This window comes from Solea senegalensis, unplaced genomic scaffold (assembly GCF_019176455.1).
Source record: "Solea senegalensis isolate Sse05_10M unplaced genomic scaffold, IFAPA_SoseM_1 scf7180000014161, whole genome shotgun sequence".
Taxonomy (NCBI): domain Eukaryota; kingdom Metazoa; phylum Chordata; class Actinopteri; order Pleuronectiformes; family Soleidae; genus Solea; species Solea senegalensis.
In genome coordinates, this window is record NW_025320980.1 from 6,950 (window position 1) to 25,643 (window position 18,694).

An 18,694-nucleotide genomic window follows, 5' to 3' on the forward strand; every position below is an offset into this window, starting at 1 on the left:
CGTCTCACTGCAGTCCCCGCCCACCTCGGGCTTTGGCAGAGTCCATATGTGAGTCATCGGTGGACTTTAGCTGTCTCTGTCCCTCAGACTGTGCTGCAGCAGAGACACAAGTCAAGCACCACATGCTAAATGCTAATGCCACAACGAACCTTTTACACTTCTGTCACCATGGAGACAAAGTGAACCTGTTATCAGCTGTCACTCAGCTGAGCAGAGTTTAATCCTCCTCTTATGTGAAACAGGTGCTGGAGTCACGTCACGCACGGCTGAAGGAGGACAGGGACATCAGTCCTTCAGTCATTGCTCCTAAATATAGCCTCACATCATTCATTCATTCATTCATTCATTTCACCAGGAGATGCGACAAAAGCCATTATGCGGCCGCTCCAATGTGCTGCCTCCAAACTATTTCAGTTCACATTCAAAGAGCCAAGCACTTTTGTTTGGCTGACTCAAATTACTGAGTGCGTCAGAGTGTGTGTGTGTGTGTGTGTGCGTGCGTGTGTGTGTGCGTGTGTGGGTTTGTTTTTCTCACCTCTTTAGGACCATTTTCGTACAAACTCTGACTTTTTCATGACGACCAAAGACTGATCCTGATGAGCCTCATTTGTGTGGCTGTTAGGATTTAAATAGCTAAACAGGTTTTTTTTTTAATTTCTTCTTATTCACACGTTCATAATTATTCAACCAGATTAAACATTCATCTACTAGTCAGTATTGTATTAAATATGTAAAGCAAAATCATTATTGTTATTATTATTATCATCATTGCAATGTTTTGTAATTATTATTAATATTATCTTTATTCAATTTATTTAAATGTATGAATGATTTGAATGAGTGTGCATTGTTTTAATGTTGTTAATGACTTCATGTGATGATTGATGATCTCATGATCTCATCAGAACGATATTTCACATCATTTTTTTCACTGAGATAGCGTGTGTGTGTGTGTGTGTGTGTGTCCTCGCTCTGTGACGTAGAGAGTCAGGTGCCTCGTCTTATAGCACGAGGAGCTGTCCGCGGTGCTGAAACCACACACACGCGCGCACACTCTCTGATCGCGAGGCGGAGACGCAGAGACATGCTGAGCTCTCTCTGCTCATCATAAACCTTCTACAGGAGCTCATCTCAAAGGTAACTGGTCGCATTACCCACACTGCACCGCTCGACATGTGTTTATCGCGCTGTTTCTTGTTCTTTTCTCTTCTCAGCCATTTCAGCCGCCTCTCTGTTCACCAACCTGATGCACCGACACAGATGTCGGGGCGCAGAGGTTGCGTAGCGCCGATGTGTCTTTGTTCTCGTCAGTAGTCGCGTTTTCCGCTTTTTCTTTTCTTTTCTTTTTCTAGTCACACGTTAAAAGTGACAAAGCTTTTATTCTGAAGTTCTACAGTTTGACACGTTTGTAATTTGCAAAAGTAAACATGGAAAATGACAGCAAACGCTTATGAACCTCAGCGTGTGGCATCTATCTATCTATCTGTCTGTCTGTCTATCTATCTATCTATCTGTCTATCTGTCTATCTATCTATCTATCTATCTATCTATCTATCTGTATGTCTATCTATCTATCTATCTATCTATCTATCTGTCTATCTATCTATCTATCTATCTATCTATCTATCTATCTATCTATCTATCTATCTATATATATATATATACAGTATATATATATATATATATATATATATATATATACAGTATATATATATATATATATATATGTATCTATCTATGTAACTTTGAAGAGAAAACAGTCTTTAATTTAAACCCTGGAGAAAAAAAAATCTGTATTAATTAGAGTCGATGTTTCTTGTGAACATCAGTCTTAACGGGTTGCCTTGGCAACGGGGGCTGTGACTCACAGCGAGCAGCAATTTGACGACTAATGAGATGGGAGCGGAATGCCGCTGCGCTGCTGTTATTGTGACTGCAAACAACAGGCGGCGGGATTCCACGATAAAAAAACAACAACGATAATAATGATATAATGATGATAATGATAATGATAATAATGATTATGATAATAATAATAATGATAATAATGATAATAATGATTATGATAATAATAATAATGATAATAATAATGTAATAATGATAATAATAATAATTATGATAATAAAATAATAATGTTCATAATAATAATGATGATAATAATAATAATTCATTATAATTATAATAATACTAATAATAAACATGATTTAGCAGTTCAGAAATACATTTTAAAAGCATACATGTTTTAAAATCAGTACAGTCGTCTGAGAGCAGTGATGATGTCATCATTAGAGGAGGCATTAAAGGTTTTTTGTGGTTGTGTGTGTGGGGGGGTTATTACTGATCAATAATTCAAGATTTGAGAGATTCCAGATTCATGAGCACAGCAGTTCGGACCCAGTAATGAAACTCGTCCCTTTGTCTCCCTTTGCACAAAATCGAGTACATTTATTTCAATATTTGAACCCCATAACGACGTTTTCAGCAGAACAGAAATCCAGAGATCTGAGAGAATGACACTTCTGCACTTCACTGACGTCACAAACTAAAAGCTGTGCCAGAGATGGAGAGATCAGCTGCTGAGGATCTGTGTTCCCACATTCACTTACTTACTTCACAACGTGCAGCTTTAAACGTGACGATAAACATGAACGACGTGACAGAAATGTCACAGCGCTAACTGCTGGGAACCTGTTAGTTTGAACAGGTAAAGGTCAGTGCTGACATGTGCATCCTTGTCTTTGCTCTGCAGGCGTCAAACATGCTGCACCTCCTGGAGACCTCCACAACAAGCAAACTCTTCCTCGTTTCTTCTACAAACCTCTTCTTCGTCCTCCTCTTCCTGGGTTCCTCTGGTGTTTCCGGAGCGTCTTTCAGAGACACAAAACTGTGGGGGAGTGAATCCGGCTCCCAGAGAGGAAATGCCCACACGGCTCCTAACGTGGACATGATAAAAGCTTTGGAGTACATCGAGAGCCTCCGTCAGAGAACAGGCACAGACTCGCAGCAGCAGCAGCAGCAGCAGCAGCAGCAGCAGCAGCAGCAGCAGCACGGCGCTCTCGCTGCAGGTTACGACCCCAGCGACATGGATGATGCAGAGGAGCTGCGGGCCATGCTGAGACTAGCTTCCAACCCCATGCAGAGTAAAGATGACGAGGAGGAGGAGGAGGAGGAGGAGGAGGAAGGTGACGAGGGCAGGGAGGACAAGAGTGCAGAGCTCCTGCAGGCCGTGCTCAGCACACTCCAGCAGGCGGAAAAGGCCTCAAAGCCACTTTCACTTCGCCCCAGCGCAGACGAAGAAGACACGAGAGACAACTCGCACCGCAGAGGACAACAGAAGCAGCACGGCATCCCCCTCCACAAGAAGCTGCCCCTGATGTTTGAGGACGAGGAGGAGGGTGAGGAAGAGGAGGGTGAGGCGCCAGGTTTGAGGCACTTGAAACGCACCAACGAGAACGTGGAGGAGAAGTACACGCCCCAGAATCTCGCCACGCTGCAGTCTGTGTTTGACGAACTGGACAAGATGACGAGGTCAAAGGTCATGCACAAGCGCCAAGACGATGATGAGGAGGAAGAGGGCGATGATGATGATGATGATGATGATGATGATGGTGTGTTTAATGTGAGGAATGTGGCGTACGATGACGTGGGCAGAGATCTGGCGCTGGACTGGAGTCTGCTGCAGGAACAGGACGAGGACAACAAAGAGGACGAGGACGACAAACACGACGTCGACCGAGAGCTCGATTATGTTGACGACAACGATGAAGATGTGGATGAGGATGATGAAGGGGAGGAGGATGAGAATTATCCAGTCAAGAGGTCAAAGGTTCCAGATGATGATGCCAACCTGGTGGACTATTACCTGCTGAAAGTGCTGGAGAAAACAGAGGAGGAGGAGCAGAAGCGAGAGCTAGAGGTGGAGGAAGAGGAGGAGCAGGAGAGGGCTGAGAGGAGAGCGGCGGCTCAGACTCTGTACAGAGATGACATCTTTCCCCGAACCATCTACGAGTTCATTCAGATCTCCCAAAAATACAAGATTCCTCCTGAAGACCTGATGGACATGTTGAAAAGTGGACGAACGACGTATCAAGCCCCGTCACAACAGATCAGCAAATTATCCAGAGTGCAAAACAAGCTCTCCCAGATCAAGAAGATGCACGCGCTTCCTGAGGCGAGGTTCTCCAGCAGACGTCTGCCGGTCAGCAGGAAATCCCCAGAGCAGCTGAGGACGGAGGCAATCCTCAGAGTCCTGGGGTTGGACGGCACAGAGGAGCGCGCTCCTGTCAGGAAACAGCAGCAGTCACGACTTCACGCTCAGCCTGCCCGGCGTTTGGGGGAATCAGCTCCCACACAAAGACGCTTCCCCGGCACGTTAAAGGACAACGGCGACGACACCATGGACGAGGATGAGCTGGCGGCGTATCTGACAGCACAGATGCCAGCACAGTTCCTGAAGCCCACGTACAAGGCGGCGGTGGCGAGCCAAAAGCGTGACGACGGCGGGGAGAGCGTGACGGGCTCTTTTGAGCAGAACATACAGGATTATTTTGATCATGGGGACTCAGAGAAAAGCCCCGAGGAAAAGAGACAATCTGAGGACGAGGACAGGAGCGCTGGCTTTGAGAACGAGGCGGTGATCAAACTGCTGAGCTTCCTAAACCCAGAGACAACTGAGGAAACTGATACTGATGCCAAAACTGTCCAGAAATAAGGCTTAGTAAAAGAGTATATATACGTATATATATATATACACACACACACACACATATGTGTGTGTGTGTGTGTATATATGACGTAAACATGTCAAATTAAGTTATCAGTAGATTTACAAAATATTTTATTAGCAAAAATGTGAGTGACAGTCATCATTCATTTAATGCTTTGTTTGTTTTTCAAATCAAACAAACTTAAGAACAGAACATGTGACTCACCAGCCTTACATCCCAACACACACACACACACACACACGAATCAGTGTTGCATTCCTTCAATTCACTTGTGTTGTTTCTTCTTCTTCTTCTTGTTTTTCAGTGAATCTTTCTTAAATGTGGTCATACAGTATGTGACATACCTGAGGTTAATAAAGCATTGACTTTATTTTTCCTTACTGTGTCGTGTTTCTTCATTTAAACAATTACAAACACAAAAAAGGTACATATGCCTTTGCCTGCCATGAACATTTCATATCTCCACTCGCCGACTCTGAGAAGTATGAACATGTGTGTGTTACATTCACACGTGATGACGTCAGCTGCTCACATTACATTGTGCTACTAAAGTGAGACGGTCGCAAACAGGTCGTACACAAGAACATGAATTCTGCTGTTCGTTCAGCAGTTTCATGGGAAAATACTCTGTTCCATTTACATCACAACTCGGAAGTGGGAAGTGGCCGTGACGTCAAACCCGAGTTCATAGCATTCCAGTTGAGAAGTGGGAAAAAAAAACCTGAGCGCAAACGAATCTCAGGATAGCCACAGTTAGCATCTGTCAGTCTGTGGAGGTGAATTCTACTGTCGTTTGATAACACTCTGCTCTGCTGCTGTATACACACAAGCGCTCCCTCAGTCAGGTCTGATAGTATTGCTTCACAGATCTCAGTTCACAGAGGCAGCATAACAACAAAAATCAAAAACAAAGTTTAAAAACTCTTCAGAAGCATGTGTCGTGTGTGTGTGTGTGTGTGTGTGTGTGTGTGTGTGTGCAGCTTTGTGACGAGTCATGATTAGTCAGTTGAAATCCTCCGCGTGTCTTGGCTCAGTAGGCCGGTTTGCTCATGTACTCCTCCATCGTCTGCTGATGACACAACAGCTACGTGAGTAATGAGAGAAGCTCCAGTGACCGAACGTCTTTGACAGTTTATACTGTACCTCCTGCAGCGTGTCGGCCTCCTCCATCGAGACGCCCACGGCTATTTTAGACGTTTCCAGGACTTCTCCTCCCATGAGGAATTCATCCAGGATGAAGTAAGCCTTCTCAAAGTTGAAAATGATGTCCAGCTCACACACCTGACACACACGGACACAACAACATACCATCAACTTACACTCCACATCCACATCGATGAGGAAAAACTACGTCTTCTTATAATCTCCCCTTGACATTTGCTGGTTTCTACTCATTATGTTGATTGTCATTGTTTGTTCTGAGGTATGATGTGACCACCAGGGGGAGTAGAGAGCACAGGCTGTGAGTCACTGCTCTTTTTAGTACATAAATAAATAAATGGACGTATTAGTGGTTTTGACAGACAACATGAGCCAGATCCTAGAGTTGATATTGAGACCGATCCCTTTGAAAGCTTGTAGATATTTCAGACTCCAGACATGAGGCAGTGATTTGACTCAAAAACAGAAAAACAAACAATGTAAAACCAGCAGGTTAAATAAGAGGCAACGGTCAAAACCCTGAGTGAGAAAACACTACAGAACAAACTGAAGAGAGAGGAGGAGACACACAGGAAGAGTGAAGGAAGAGACAGGAAACTTGACAGAGGTTACCAAAATAAAAGAGACAGCCATAATAATGATTATAAGGATAACTTCAGAGAGCTTATTCCAAACACAAGCCTTAAATCTACATGTTTCATCTTTTAAATCCCTGATTTTAATCCATTGTCCTTTTATCTTTGCTTATTATATCACTCTCTGTATTTGAAGTAGTTTTAATGTACTTTTATTATTTTATTCATTGTATTTGTGTATGCTGTATCAATGCCTGGGGGATTGTTTCTTTTCCAGGGCAGATTTTTAATGTGAGTCCTGTTTAAATAAAGGTTAAAATAATCATTTTGCTTTTATTTCTAATGACATTTGGTCATTCTGTGTCTCACCTGTCGTCAGACACAGATCAATCATGACAAAAACCCAATGATTTATTATAATTACATTGAATTCCTATTTATGACGTGTTTTATTTTTGTGCTTATTAATTTGATTTGTATGTAAAGTTTGAAGTATTTGCCGAAAACCTACTTTGCATTGGCTTTTAATACCAGCTGAGCTTGTCTTTTATTTATTATTATTATTTTATTCTTGTTCATTTATTTATTTGAATTTTCATTGCTGTGTTTCAACTCATTTTATCTGCGACTTTCCTCATCGTATTTTATTGCTTCCTTTAAGTTCATTTAAGCTCAATAATAAGCTCTACTTACGTTGCCAAAGTATTTATCCAGCAGCTCCACATATCTGTGCAGCACCTCGAGGGCCAGCAGCTCGTTGTCGTGCTCCTCCAGTGCAGCACAGAAGTACAAGCTGGCGTATCTGCAATTTAAAAGAACAAAAAACAACAACTGTGGAGTAAAAATATGTGACAATATTCCATCATGACACACGCATCACTGTATTTCACAGAGTTTCAAAATAGAAATGTTTGTGTTGATAAGAACAGTAAATAAATCAAATCAAATCAAATAAATGACTTTAAAGATTAAAGCAGTGGCAGGCCTGGTGAAATGGACTGGGGGGGCGGGGCACATGTTTGTTACTATAATTTAAACTTTTATTGATTATAGAAAATGGCTCAGTCAGAGGATGTGGCTCCGTCTTTAACCTGATGCTCATGTTCTGTGTGTTTAACTCGACCTTTACTCTTTATAGGTCTCCATTGTTGAGACATGGGCGTGTCACTCACACACACACACACACACACACACAGTACAGAGCATTGAAGGGACATATTTGTCCAATTTATGTTTGTTCAAGTTTTTGTAGACATAAAAAAGTATAATGATCGTCCATCCACACACTCTGACTGAAGTCTGCTCCACACGGGAGGATAATCCTGATCTGGTCTGATTTCTGTCAGATCACAAATCCCTGAAAGTGTTTGACTGAACGCTGTGTGGTCCTGTGTCTTGACTGGATCGTCTAGTCTGTGCTTTGTCAGGATTAAAACTTTGAAAATCACTGTTCAGTTCATTGTGTCTGTGAATCAATGAATGAATGAATGAATGAATACATGAAAAGCAAGTGCTGAGTTTCAGGTGGAGGAGCTAAAGAGTTCCAAGGAAAGGTTCCTGAAGAGGAGGAGCCACTGAGTGCAAATCTTAGTTTCCCTTCATCCAAAGGTCATGTGATGGGGGCGTGTCTTACTTCAGTGTGTGTTAATGAGGCCGTAAAAGCTGCTGCTGCTGCTGATAGTGAGTTCAGAGGAATGGACCATGAGACACGAGTGTGTTTGATTACGTCTGTTAGGACTGAAGTGTTCATGTTGCATTCATATAATAAACACAAGACACATTGTAAATAAAGCCAGAGAAGAGAAGAATCAAGTATTAAAGGACAAGTACAGACTAAATCTAGAATAGAAGAAATCAAATGGAGTAAAAACAGAGAGAGAATAGACGGATAGAGAATCTGAGTCTGCTGTTTGTACCTCTTGTAAACAATCTTCAGGTCTCTCCACTGGAGGAAGTTGCTAGAGCGCGGTGGACGAGCCAACACTAACATCATCATGTCCCGCATGACTTTCTTCTTCTCTCGCTCCGTCAGTGGCATGAACCACTTCTGCAGCCGCATCTTCCCCTGACGACTGAACAGCAGCAGGAAGCGCATCTGAAGAGGAGCACGCCGCGTGTCATGAAAGGGTTCTGCTGCAATGTTGCCAGGTGTTTGTCAACAAAGGAAACGAGAAACTAGAAAATATATGCACTCGTGTGAACTGTACAGCGATATTAGCCCCTCCCACTCTAGTTCTGGAGGATCACCGTGGCAACAGAGCACATCTTTACGACTTGAAGTGATAGGGACGAGTTATAGCACACTAGTGCTCGTGTTGTGTAAAGAGTGATTAAGAGCTGCAGAGGTGCAGCTTCATGCACGCGCGGCTCGTTTCTGCGACAAGATCAAACCTGTGGAAAAACACTCGTGTGTTCACGACGGTGTGAGTCTGAGCAGAGACACGCCCCTGAAATCCTGCATGTTACTGTTTGCACTGTCTCGTTACAGATGTTTCATCAGAGACGATTGTGATGTTTCAAACATGGAGACTTTCTGCCAACTGGAATATTTCCTGCTTCTGTTTGTGGAGTAAGAGCTGCTGCGTGTGCACGACTGTGTCAGTGAACAGTCCAATAAATATCAATATAACACATTTGTATAAACATAAAACATAAAAAGGCCTTTGCGTTTAATTGCCTTTCAAACGTTGTTGTTACACTGATGCTGATGATCTTCACTGTCAACTCACTTATAACATTTATATCATACAAAGAGTAGCATAGTTTCCTGTTTCATAAATTTCACAAATAAACAAATAATTACATAAATAAATAAATTAAGTAATGAATGAATTAATTAAAAAATAATAATAATAAATAAATTAATAAAAAATAAAAAACATACATACACTGATCTCTAGTGTTGGTTTCTGACCTTTGGTCAAGGAAGTCCTTCCCCTGAGATGATAATGTTTCCTTTTAAAGTTTAGAGTTTCACTTATTTCAAACAGTTATTTTGCGAATATAAAAAAGTCAAATAAAAAGACATATTTTGTGGAAAACTGCGCACATGCAGCAAAGTTACGTCATCGAATTCACTCCCTCACCATGTCGTCAGTGTCAGTGTGAGAGAGAAGTGGACCACATCCAGATCCTCGTGCAGGTCCTGATCAGTCCTGACCCCCAATCCTCGACTCTGTCTGCTGCGTCTGGACAACACGCGACATTGTTGCTCCTGTGCGCGCGCGCTCTCACCTTCTCCAGCCTGAGCCGCGCCCTGCTGTGGGGAGTGGGGGCGGGACTTCAGTGCGGGCGCACACACACACACACACACACAGGTGAGTCAGTGCAGTGAGGACAGGAAACAGACGCGTGCGCACGAGGTCTTCTGGAGGACTTTTTAATTATTTATTATTTGTGTGTATTTTATGTCATAATTATGAGACGCTAGATTCAAATGATGAGTTATTATCTCTTTATTATGATACTAACATATATTTGACTGTCAAATGGGGTTTCCATAGTATGTGAGTGGATGAATAATTCAAAGTTATGTAAATGTATAATTGATTTGTTGTTATATTTGCATTCATTATTATTATTATTATTATTATTATTATTATTATTATTATTGTAATAATAATAATGATACAAGTTCATAAAGGTACAAAAACAAGAGTACAATGCAAAAACAGAGACAGACAGACAGACAGATAGATAGATAGATAGATAGATAGATAGATAGATAGATAGATAGATAGATAGATAGATAGATAGATAGATTAGAAAGTACTAAAGTATTACTTTTTATTATTAGTATAATAAATAACAATAAAACAATAATAATAACAATACACAATAAAATACACTGTAGACTATGTGCAGTGTACTGTATAATAACCATATTTAATGTCATGACGTCAAAAACACACACTCAAGAACAGAATTACATAATGTAATATTCAACTGAAATAAATCTGAATCTGTAATTCACCTTTGAACAGGGGGCGCGACCTCATGAAGAAGAGCCACAGAGGACGGACAGACAGACGTGAGAAGATACGAAACATGTCATATAATCAATGTTAACCATAGAGAAGGTTACAGTTGCATATGAGAGAAAAACAGCGTCCTTCCTTCCTTCCTTCCTTGCTTCCTTGCTTCCTTCCCTTGCCTCCAGTGGGTGGTCTGTGTCAGCAGCTGCACGTGGTGTGAGTGCAGTGTAAAAGCAGAGCAGAGAGCTGAGGTCCAGTGTCAGGCTGCCGGAGTGAAAGCATGTCTCTGTACCGTAACTTCGCCTGGTTCCTCAAAGGAATGACCGAGTTCACCAGGTAACGATTCTCCTGACTCGCCTCTCAATCACTGTGTGTGTGTGTGTGTGTGTGTGTGTGTGTGTGTTGTCATTCTTGCAGGTCACAGTTCTCCAAAGAGTCTTGAGCAGAGGTTAAATGTAGTGGTTATTTATTTAGATCAGTAAAGTAAATGAAGAAAATATTCAAATGGAACGTGTTGTTATGGTCTGACTGTGATTTAGAGTATTTTCCTTAATCTTTATTACATGTGTGTGATATTTCTGATCATCCAGAGTGTTTTTATTGATGTGAAACATATCTGACTCACTCCAGTTTGTATCTTTGTAACGTGACAACATAGTTTCATGGGGAACATGAACCAACATAGATATTAAACTCAGGTTTTAATATGAAAATGGATGAAAATAACTTTGTTTGTGGTCATTTGGAATGGAACACGTGTGAATTATAGACCCTAAAACTGAGGAAAGGAATGAATTATAGAATCACACATCGCACTATTGTAGTATTATTATTGTATTATTGTAGAAAAAAAGAATAGAATACTACTCAATAATCAATAATAAGTAGTATATAATTATACACATGGACCTGAGATGGTTCACTCTGCAGTAATCGACAGTAATCTGCAGGTCGACAGAAGTTGATTTCATAGTTTTGATATTTGATCGATGGCAGTTTTGCATCCTTTAAAGGTGCAGTGTGTAACTTTAGTCTCTGTTTGGTCTTTCGGAGCAGAAATGATGTTTGCATTATCAGAGAATGGACTCTGTCAAGCAAAACTATCAGCCCTGAGACAGCAGTGTGTGTACGGCACAAGGGCGGGTGGAAATCAGCGTTCGTCCCATCAACCTGCTGAATAACAGGGTTTTTTGAGCAGTAGAATTCATTTCTACTGCTACTCTACTCACAGGAAGACAGAATTGACTTCCTGTGAGCCGTGCAGAGGTGACACGAGGTCTGTACTGAGAAACACAGACAGAGTCGTGTGGTGCTGACAGGCTTCATTAGCATTGTGTGAACTCATTTAACAGGGATTTCAAGTTCAACTGTATTGAGGAGACAACGTCACACAGACAAAGGAATTCTTATTCTGTGAATCCTTCAGTAACAGGAGACATCAAATAATACTGGGAAAATACAACATTCAAGAGTGCAAACAAACAAACAAACAAATGAATGAATGAATGAATGAATGAGTGCAAACTCTTGTGCAGCCGTGTAAGAACAGCTGTATTGGTCCAGTGTGATCAGACCAGATGTTCTGAAGAGGTGCTTTTGTGATTGTTTCCCATCTCTCCTTTGTTCTGTGTTATCATTTCTCCCAGAGAGTCGTCTGTCAGCCCACACTGACCCTGCACTAATCGCTCTCTGCATGACACCAGTGAACAGAGCAGGCATTTAACACCAGTAAACCGCCCTCCTCGACCCCTTCACCCCCCCTCTGCCACCGTCAACAATGGCAATCTAAACAATGGGTTGAATTGAGGTCCTTGGTGCCACACACACACACACACACACACACACACACTCTCTCTGATGCTATTGTCACTGTCGTCCCTTTTCATCAGAGATGAAGACAGACACACTCTCTCTCTCTCTCCTTTATTGTATCAGCACAGTAAAGCTGTGAAGCCAAATACAGTAAGATCTCAAACACTTACCCCACACACACACACACACACACACACACTGAGGCTCAGTGAATACAGTAAACGGCGTCACTATCTTACAGGAGCGCCTTCCTGTCCGCCTCTAAGAGGTTCGTGGAGAAGGACCTGGAAGTTTCCGTGGCTGGACGCTCCTTCATGATAACAGGAGCCAACAGTGGCATCGGCAAAGCCACCGCCATGGCCGTCGCTAAGAGAGGTCAGGAATAATAATAATAATAATCCATAGTGTTTTTATAAAGAGGGTGAAAATATTGTCACATCATGGGAGAATATTAGATTCTTATATTATGGGATGCTGAATGTTTGTCTGTGTTGCAGGTGGGACGATCCACATGGTGTGTAGAAACAAGGACAAGGCCGAGGAAGCGAGGGCTGACATTGTGAAGGAGACAGGAAATAAAGTACAGTATGACTCACCTCTCAACACATATTCAAAAACATGGACACAGACGACCTTGAAAACGACCCTGGCTTTCCAGACATGACGTTATTCATTATGTCATTACAGGAGGTCTACGTCCACATCCTGGATCTGTCTGAGACCAAGAAGGTGTGGGAGTTTGCTGAGGCCTTCAAGAGAAAGTACAAGACCCTAAATGTCCTGGTGAGCGATGGAAATTGATGTTTTTTCACATGTCGTGAAAATTCCCCCAATCACTCGCTCACATGTCTGACGACGCCCAGCTTCATCTCACACTGACATAGTTACATGGATGAAGGAACACCATCCATCCATTGTCTAACACCTTAACCTCTGAATGAGGGTCACAGGCCCAGCTGAAGGCGGGGCACACCGGTCCGGTCCAACATATAGAGACGGAAAACTGTTCACTCTCACTTCACACCTGCGGTGAATTAACGTCTGCATGTTTTTGGACTGGTGGAAGAAACCGGAGACCCCGGACATGAGGAGAACATGTAAACTCCACACTTGTTCTGACTTGGTCAAGAACCTGGGTCCCTCAGCTTAATCTGTGTAAGACTGAGGTCTTGGTCTGCCTCTGCTTCCCTGCATGGTTTCATCATCCACACGTCACCTCTTGGTACAGTGGTCCAGAACGCAGGTGCCACGCTGGTCCCGGCTGGTCCTTAACCAACCAGTCCACTCTTAATCAAACTCCTCTGGCCCAGTCACTCACTACAGACTGACTCCTGGCTCTGCACGCCGCCCTGGCACCGCTGTAGACACCGTGTGTCAGTGAAGGAGAGACGAAGGCCTCAGAGAACTGATCGTTCCTCGATTCTGTCACAACAACAAAGACTCTCTCAAAGTATCTTCAACAAACTCATAAACTTTTCCTCTAAAATTGCTTAAACACCAGTAACTAACTCACTGACCAGAACTTGTCTTGAACACTCTCCTCCTGCACGTTGGTCTTTGATTGATGAGAATCTTTTCAGTTCAACGACCAAATGTAACGTGAAGTTGTTTTCTGTAGATATTCTTCAAAGACAAACCTTTTTATTCTGGCATTTATAGTTATATATTGAGTGTGTGTGTGTGTGGGGTGTGGTTATATAAACTGACCTGTGTAATCTGTGCAGATCAATAATGCAGGCTCCATCATGAGTCAGAGGGAGGTGAACGCTGAGGGACTGGAGAAGAGCTTTGCCACCAACGTTCTGGGTGAGACAGAAGCTAAAGACACAAGAATGATGAAGAATGATGAAGAATGATGAAGAATGATGAAGAATGATCATGTGAACAATGCTGTATCCTTGTGTTTGTATCAGGGATTTATATTCTCACCAAGAGTCTCGTCGCTTTGCTGGAGAAGAGCCCGGACCCTCGAGTGGTGAGTGTGAATGACCAGATGTGTTTTTTTTACATTTACATTTTCACACTAGTCCATAAGTTTAAACATTGCTTTATAAATAAATAAATAAATAAATAAATAAATAAATAAAATAAAACAAACAAAGAAAAGGAAGATGGACAATGATACGTTTAATAAATGAAACACTGATCAATTATTTAGACACAATATGCATGAGATGAGATTATCTCGTGTCATATTTATGTAAAGCAGCGTTCGTGTGACGCAGAATCAGTCCTGGCCTTATGGATTCTGTCCATAGAGTCCAGTGTTCTTGTTTCATTGAACTCCCAGCTGCTGTGTCTCCTGGTCAGGACAAACTTTATGGTCACTCACTTTGCACAAGTGTGCATCACGTTTGCATCATGTAGCAACTAAACTATCACAGGGTTCCTCACAGTCATCACAGTACAATGATTCTGGGATACATCACAAATCTGACTGAAGACAACTAAACGCTTATAGTTGTTAAAAAAAGTCAAACCATTCAAATATTGAATCACGATTAATCTCACATTTGTTTCTATTCTAAATGTCCCCTGATTTCTTAATAATAACAATAATAAGAGAGGCTGTGTCTCAGGTACAAACATACACCAACACTCTCTCTCTCTGTTTCCTGTTCAGATCACAGTGTCATCAGGAGGAATGTTGGTGCAGAAGCTCAGGACGGGAAACCTGCAGTCAGACAGGGGGCGCTATGATGGCGCCATGGTCTACGCTCAGCACAAAGTAAGAGCTGACCCTGGACCAGCTGCTTTGCTCTTGATAAAAATGACACATTGAGAGAGAGTGGATGAACGTTGTGCTTTTAGTCTCTCCTCTTATGGTTTCCCACAGTGATGTTTCAGTCACGTGACTCATCCATTCATGTGCTGCACTCACTTATTCACAAGCGTCTTTTAAAGACACACACCAGCATCAAAAATGAACCACGTCAGTGTCTGTGTTCATGGGTTTGATGCTGAACATCGACAATGTGAAGAAACTATTGTGTTTCACCTATTAATAATCTGACCCTTCATCACCTGTGTGTGTGCGTGTGTGTGTATGTGTGTGCGTGTGCGTGTGTGTGTGTGTGTGTGTGCGTGTGCAGAGGCAGCAGGTGGTGATGACAGAGCAGCTGGCAAAGACTCACACAAACCTTCACTTCTCTGTCATGCATCCTGGCTGGGTAGACACTCCAGGTATCGTCCCCTTCACACACACACACCCACACACACACACACACACACACAACAACAACTCATAGTGACATTTAACAAAGGTATTTCCTATTGAATGAAAACAGCTGCTCCTTAATAAAAATAGTTTCTTTCCTTGTTGCTTGTCCGTGTGTCTGTCACAGCGGTGGCCAACGCCATGCCAGACTTCCATCGCTCCATGAAGGACAGCCTGCGAACCCCGGAGCAGGGAGCCGACACTGTGGTGTGGCTGGCTGTGTCTGAGGCCACAACCAAAAACCCCAGTGGATCCTTCTATCAGGGTATGACACACTCGCTCATCCTCTCATTCATGGTCTGTATTTACCGTCTTTTCTCGTGTAAACGCTGCAGTTTTTCACGTCTTTCATTCACACACACGGTGACACAGCCTTCAGGAGCAACATGTGTGTGTGTGTGTGTGTGTGTGTGTGATGCCCAAGGACACATCGGCATGTAGACTATAGCAAGGCTGGGATTCAGACCCACACCTTCTAGTCGAAAGGCAAATCGCTCTACCACTGATCCACTGTTGCTGCAGGTTCACTGAGGTTTACCATAATAAAAATAAACGTTTGAATCATCCATGACTGAAAATGACACGAAAACATCGTAAAACAGGAAGAATGGGATCGTGTGTGCGTGTGTGTGTGTGCGTGCGTGTGTGTGCGCGTGTGTGTGCGTTCGTGCGTGTGTGTGTTTGGCCTGGGTCCACTGCAGCTGGACTGGGCTGCACTTGGTGCCAGAGAGTGTCAGAGAGTACAGTGCCTCTATGAAAACACATGCATATGCAACAGACACTCATTTACCCTCAGGTCTAATGTGATGTAACACCAGTCACATCTGGTCTCCTCTTTTCTTATAAAGGGATCGACTGACACATAATAATAATAATAATAATAATAATAATAATAATAACACTAAACATCGTCAATACCAAGTAAACCAAAAATGCACAACTTAGTTAAGACAAAAGTTGAACTGTTTAAAGTGATAATCACTGACGAAACAACAGGCTAAAGGTAATAACCACTGAACGCTTCATACAGACGACCAAGATAAAATGACAGCACTGATGAAGGGCAGGTGAATTTAAGGTGAGAGGAGACAAATAGACACAGGTGGAAACAAAAGACATGAAATCAAGATAACGGCCTGTCTGTGGAGATAAGGCTTACTAATTCAGTGTCATCATTTAAATCTCTTCTTCAAACTCATTTTTATAACTTGTTTTATTGCTTCTTTTATCCTTTCATCTCATTGCTAAATGTTTTTAAAGGTGCTTCACAAGTAAAACTTTACTTACTTACTGACTATGACCTGAAATATGTCAGCGTGAGGAGACACAAGGTCAACTTAACAAGAGGTCACCACATCAAAGTTAAACTTTTATGATATAATAATGTTATAATAATAATAATAACATGATAACGTTATAAATAGTCAGAGCGACTCAGAGAGAACAGCTGCTGCCTTGTTCACTAAGTTTGTGTCACAGAATAACACACGAGTGGATCAGAACTCTTCAGTGAGAGTTTACAGAGCAACACAAACCTTCTTGATGTTTTGTTATGTTGATGAATATGTTCTTCCGCCCCCTGCTGGCAGCCATGTTTAGTCTCAGTAGCACATTGCAGAGAGCAGTTTCAGGAGATAAGCCTGGATGACTGTGTTGCCAATGGTAACACAGGTTACATGTGCACAGTTTTTATTGCTCTATAAACACAGGCCACATCTGAGCCTCTGACGCTGTGCGACACACTTCACACACACACACACACACACACACACACACACACACACACACACACACACACACTTCACACACACACACACACACACACACACACACACACACACACACACACACACACTTCACATCAATTTTCTGGTTTGTTTTTTTGAATAATTCTTTTTTCTGAATTATCGGGAACTCTGGTGAGAACCTCCACCCTGAAGTGACTCCATATCTTCAGCAGTCTCCTGATGGTCTCTTGAGTCACCACGTAACCTGAATGCATTACAAATGCATCATCTTGTATCCATGAATCTGTAAACCTGATCCTGGACAAACATCTCTGTGTCTAACAGATCTGAACGAGTTTTCCTCAGGTTCCTGCGTAAAGTGGACAAACGAGTGGTTGTGACTTAAGGACAGGATTATCTCCGTGTCTTAAACCCAGATCACAGTAAAACTTGATTAAACTAAACAAGCCGTCCATGTTGTTATGAATCGAACTCTCTCTGTTGTTATGAATCGACGTGGAATTCCATGTCGGGGTTGATGAGGTTGTTCCAAGTTTCCAAGTTTCCGAGTATGATCGCAGAAATTCCGAGTTCTGAGTACAAATGGAATGCCATCTAGAAACATCCCAACCCAGAGCAAAACAAAGAGGAAACAGAGGGCGGAGTCACCTCAGATGATTGACAGGGGATTTACTTTGTTAAGGAAAATGCTGAATATTCTATCTTTAAACTCCGTGTGTTTTTGTGCTCAGACCGAACGATGGTGCCGGCTCATCTGCCTCTGGCCTGGACTCACAGCTCCCCACTGGAGGAGCAGGAGTTAATGTCTCTACTGGAGGAACTGGCCAAGACGTTCCAGCCTCACTGAGACACTGAGACAGCAGGACACTAACACCAATCATCAGCTAACACGGGGCGAGACCAGGGTCCAGCATGGATCTGTGTCTGCTGTTGTCCCCAAACTGGTTCAAAGTGGGACAAATGGAACCAACTAATGCCCCGTCCCCTTGCCACACCACACGCACACACCACCGCACGCATACCGCGCGCACACACACACACGCACACACAGGCTTTTACAAAACACAACATCCAGTCTGTCACTGTGGCTTTAGCACAGTTGTCAATTAGATGGGAATCTGATTTGACCCAAAGTCACGACCTCACACGACCTCCTGTACTCATGTCTGACGTCATCGTCCGCATCATTAACACAAGTGAACTAAACAACTCGTGTATCTGTTGTATTGTAGTGTGGCTGCTTCACTGTGAAAATGTGTTGTCACTAAAAACAAATACACCACACAACAGCAGCAGCAGCAGCAGCAGCAGCAGCAGCATCACCTGACCTGTGCCATAAAAACAACGTACCTTTAAAAAGGCTTTTCTTTTGTCTTGTAAACGTGTGCTTGAATAAAGAACATAAGTAACTAAGTATTTTGTCTCTGTTGTCAGGTAAAGTATTTTCTGTGCAGGCGTCTGAGGCCACCTCTTGATTTGT

At 42.5% G+C, this 18,694-nt stretch overlaps 3 protein-coding genes across 7 annotated transcripts; 2 read left to right on the forward strand and 1 right to left on the reverse strand.

Moving 5' to 3' along the window:
- The first annotated feature begins 1,026 nt into the window (after positions 1-1,026).
- Positions 1,027-5,103, forward strand: scg2a (secretogranin II a). Of its 2 annotated transcripts, none has more exons than XM_044016105.1 (2): positions 1,027-1,137; positions 2,750-5,103. In XM_044016105.1, the coding sequence occupies exon 2, from the start codon at positions 2,759-2,761 to the stop codon at positions 4,709-4,711; it is 1,953 nt and encodes a 650-aa protein (XP_043872040.1). In that variant the 5' UTR covers positions 1,027-1,137; positions 2,750-2,758; the 3' UTR covers positions 4,712-5,103. The 2 variants fall into 2 exon arrangements, with proteins under 2 accessions (XP_043872040.1, XP_043872041.1); XM_044016106.1 differs by lacking the exon at positions 1,027-1,137 and having other exon boundaries at positions 2,754-3,012; positions 3,049-5,103.
- On the reverse strand, positions 5,078-9,704 carry ap1s3a (adaptor related protein complex 1 subunit sigma 3a). Of its 4 annotated transcripts, none has more exons than XM_044016108.1 (5): positions 9,550-9,704; positions 8,380-8,558; positions 7,157-7,265; positions 5,871-6,008; positions 5,078-5,793 (listed from the first exon to the last, which is right to left on the reverse strand). In XM_044016108.1, exons 1-5 carry the CDS (start codon positions 9,550-9,552, stop codon positions 5,758-5,760), a joined length of 465 nt encoding a protein of 154 aa, XP_043872043.1. In that variant the 5' UTR covers positions 9,553-9,704; the 3' UTR covers positions 5,078-5,757. The 4 variants fall into 4 exon arrangements, with proteins under 4 accessions (XP_043872043.1, XP_043872042.1, XP_043872046.1 ...); XM_044016107.1 differs by having other exon boundaries at positions 5,078-5,796; positions 9,550-9,702; XM_044016111.1 differs by lacking the exon at positions 9,550-9,704 and adding an exon at positions 9,378-9,543 and having other exon boundaries at positions 5,078-5,796.
- A 710-nt stretch (positions 9,705-10,414) lies between these two features.
- Positions 10,415-18,174, forward strand: dhrs12la (dehydrogenase/reductase 12-like a). The gene is made up of 10 exons (XM_044016099.1): positions 10,415-10,773; positions 12,491-12,624; positions 12,747-12,829; positions 12,937-13,032; positions 13,974-14,055; positions 14,163-14,224; positions 14,873-14,977; positions 15,342-15,432; positions 15,594-15,731; positions 17,946-18,174. The coding sequence occupies exons 1-10, from the start codon at positions 10,718-10,720 to the stop codon at positions 18,059-18,061; spliced, it is 963 nt and encodes a 320-aa protein (XP_043872034.1). The 5' UTR covers positions 10,415-10,717; the 3' UTR covers positions 18,062-18,174.
- Positions 18,175-18,694: the final 520 nt, after the last annotated feature.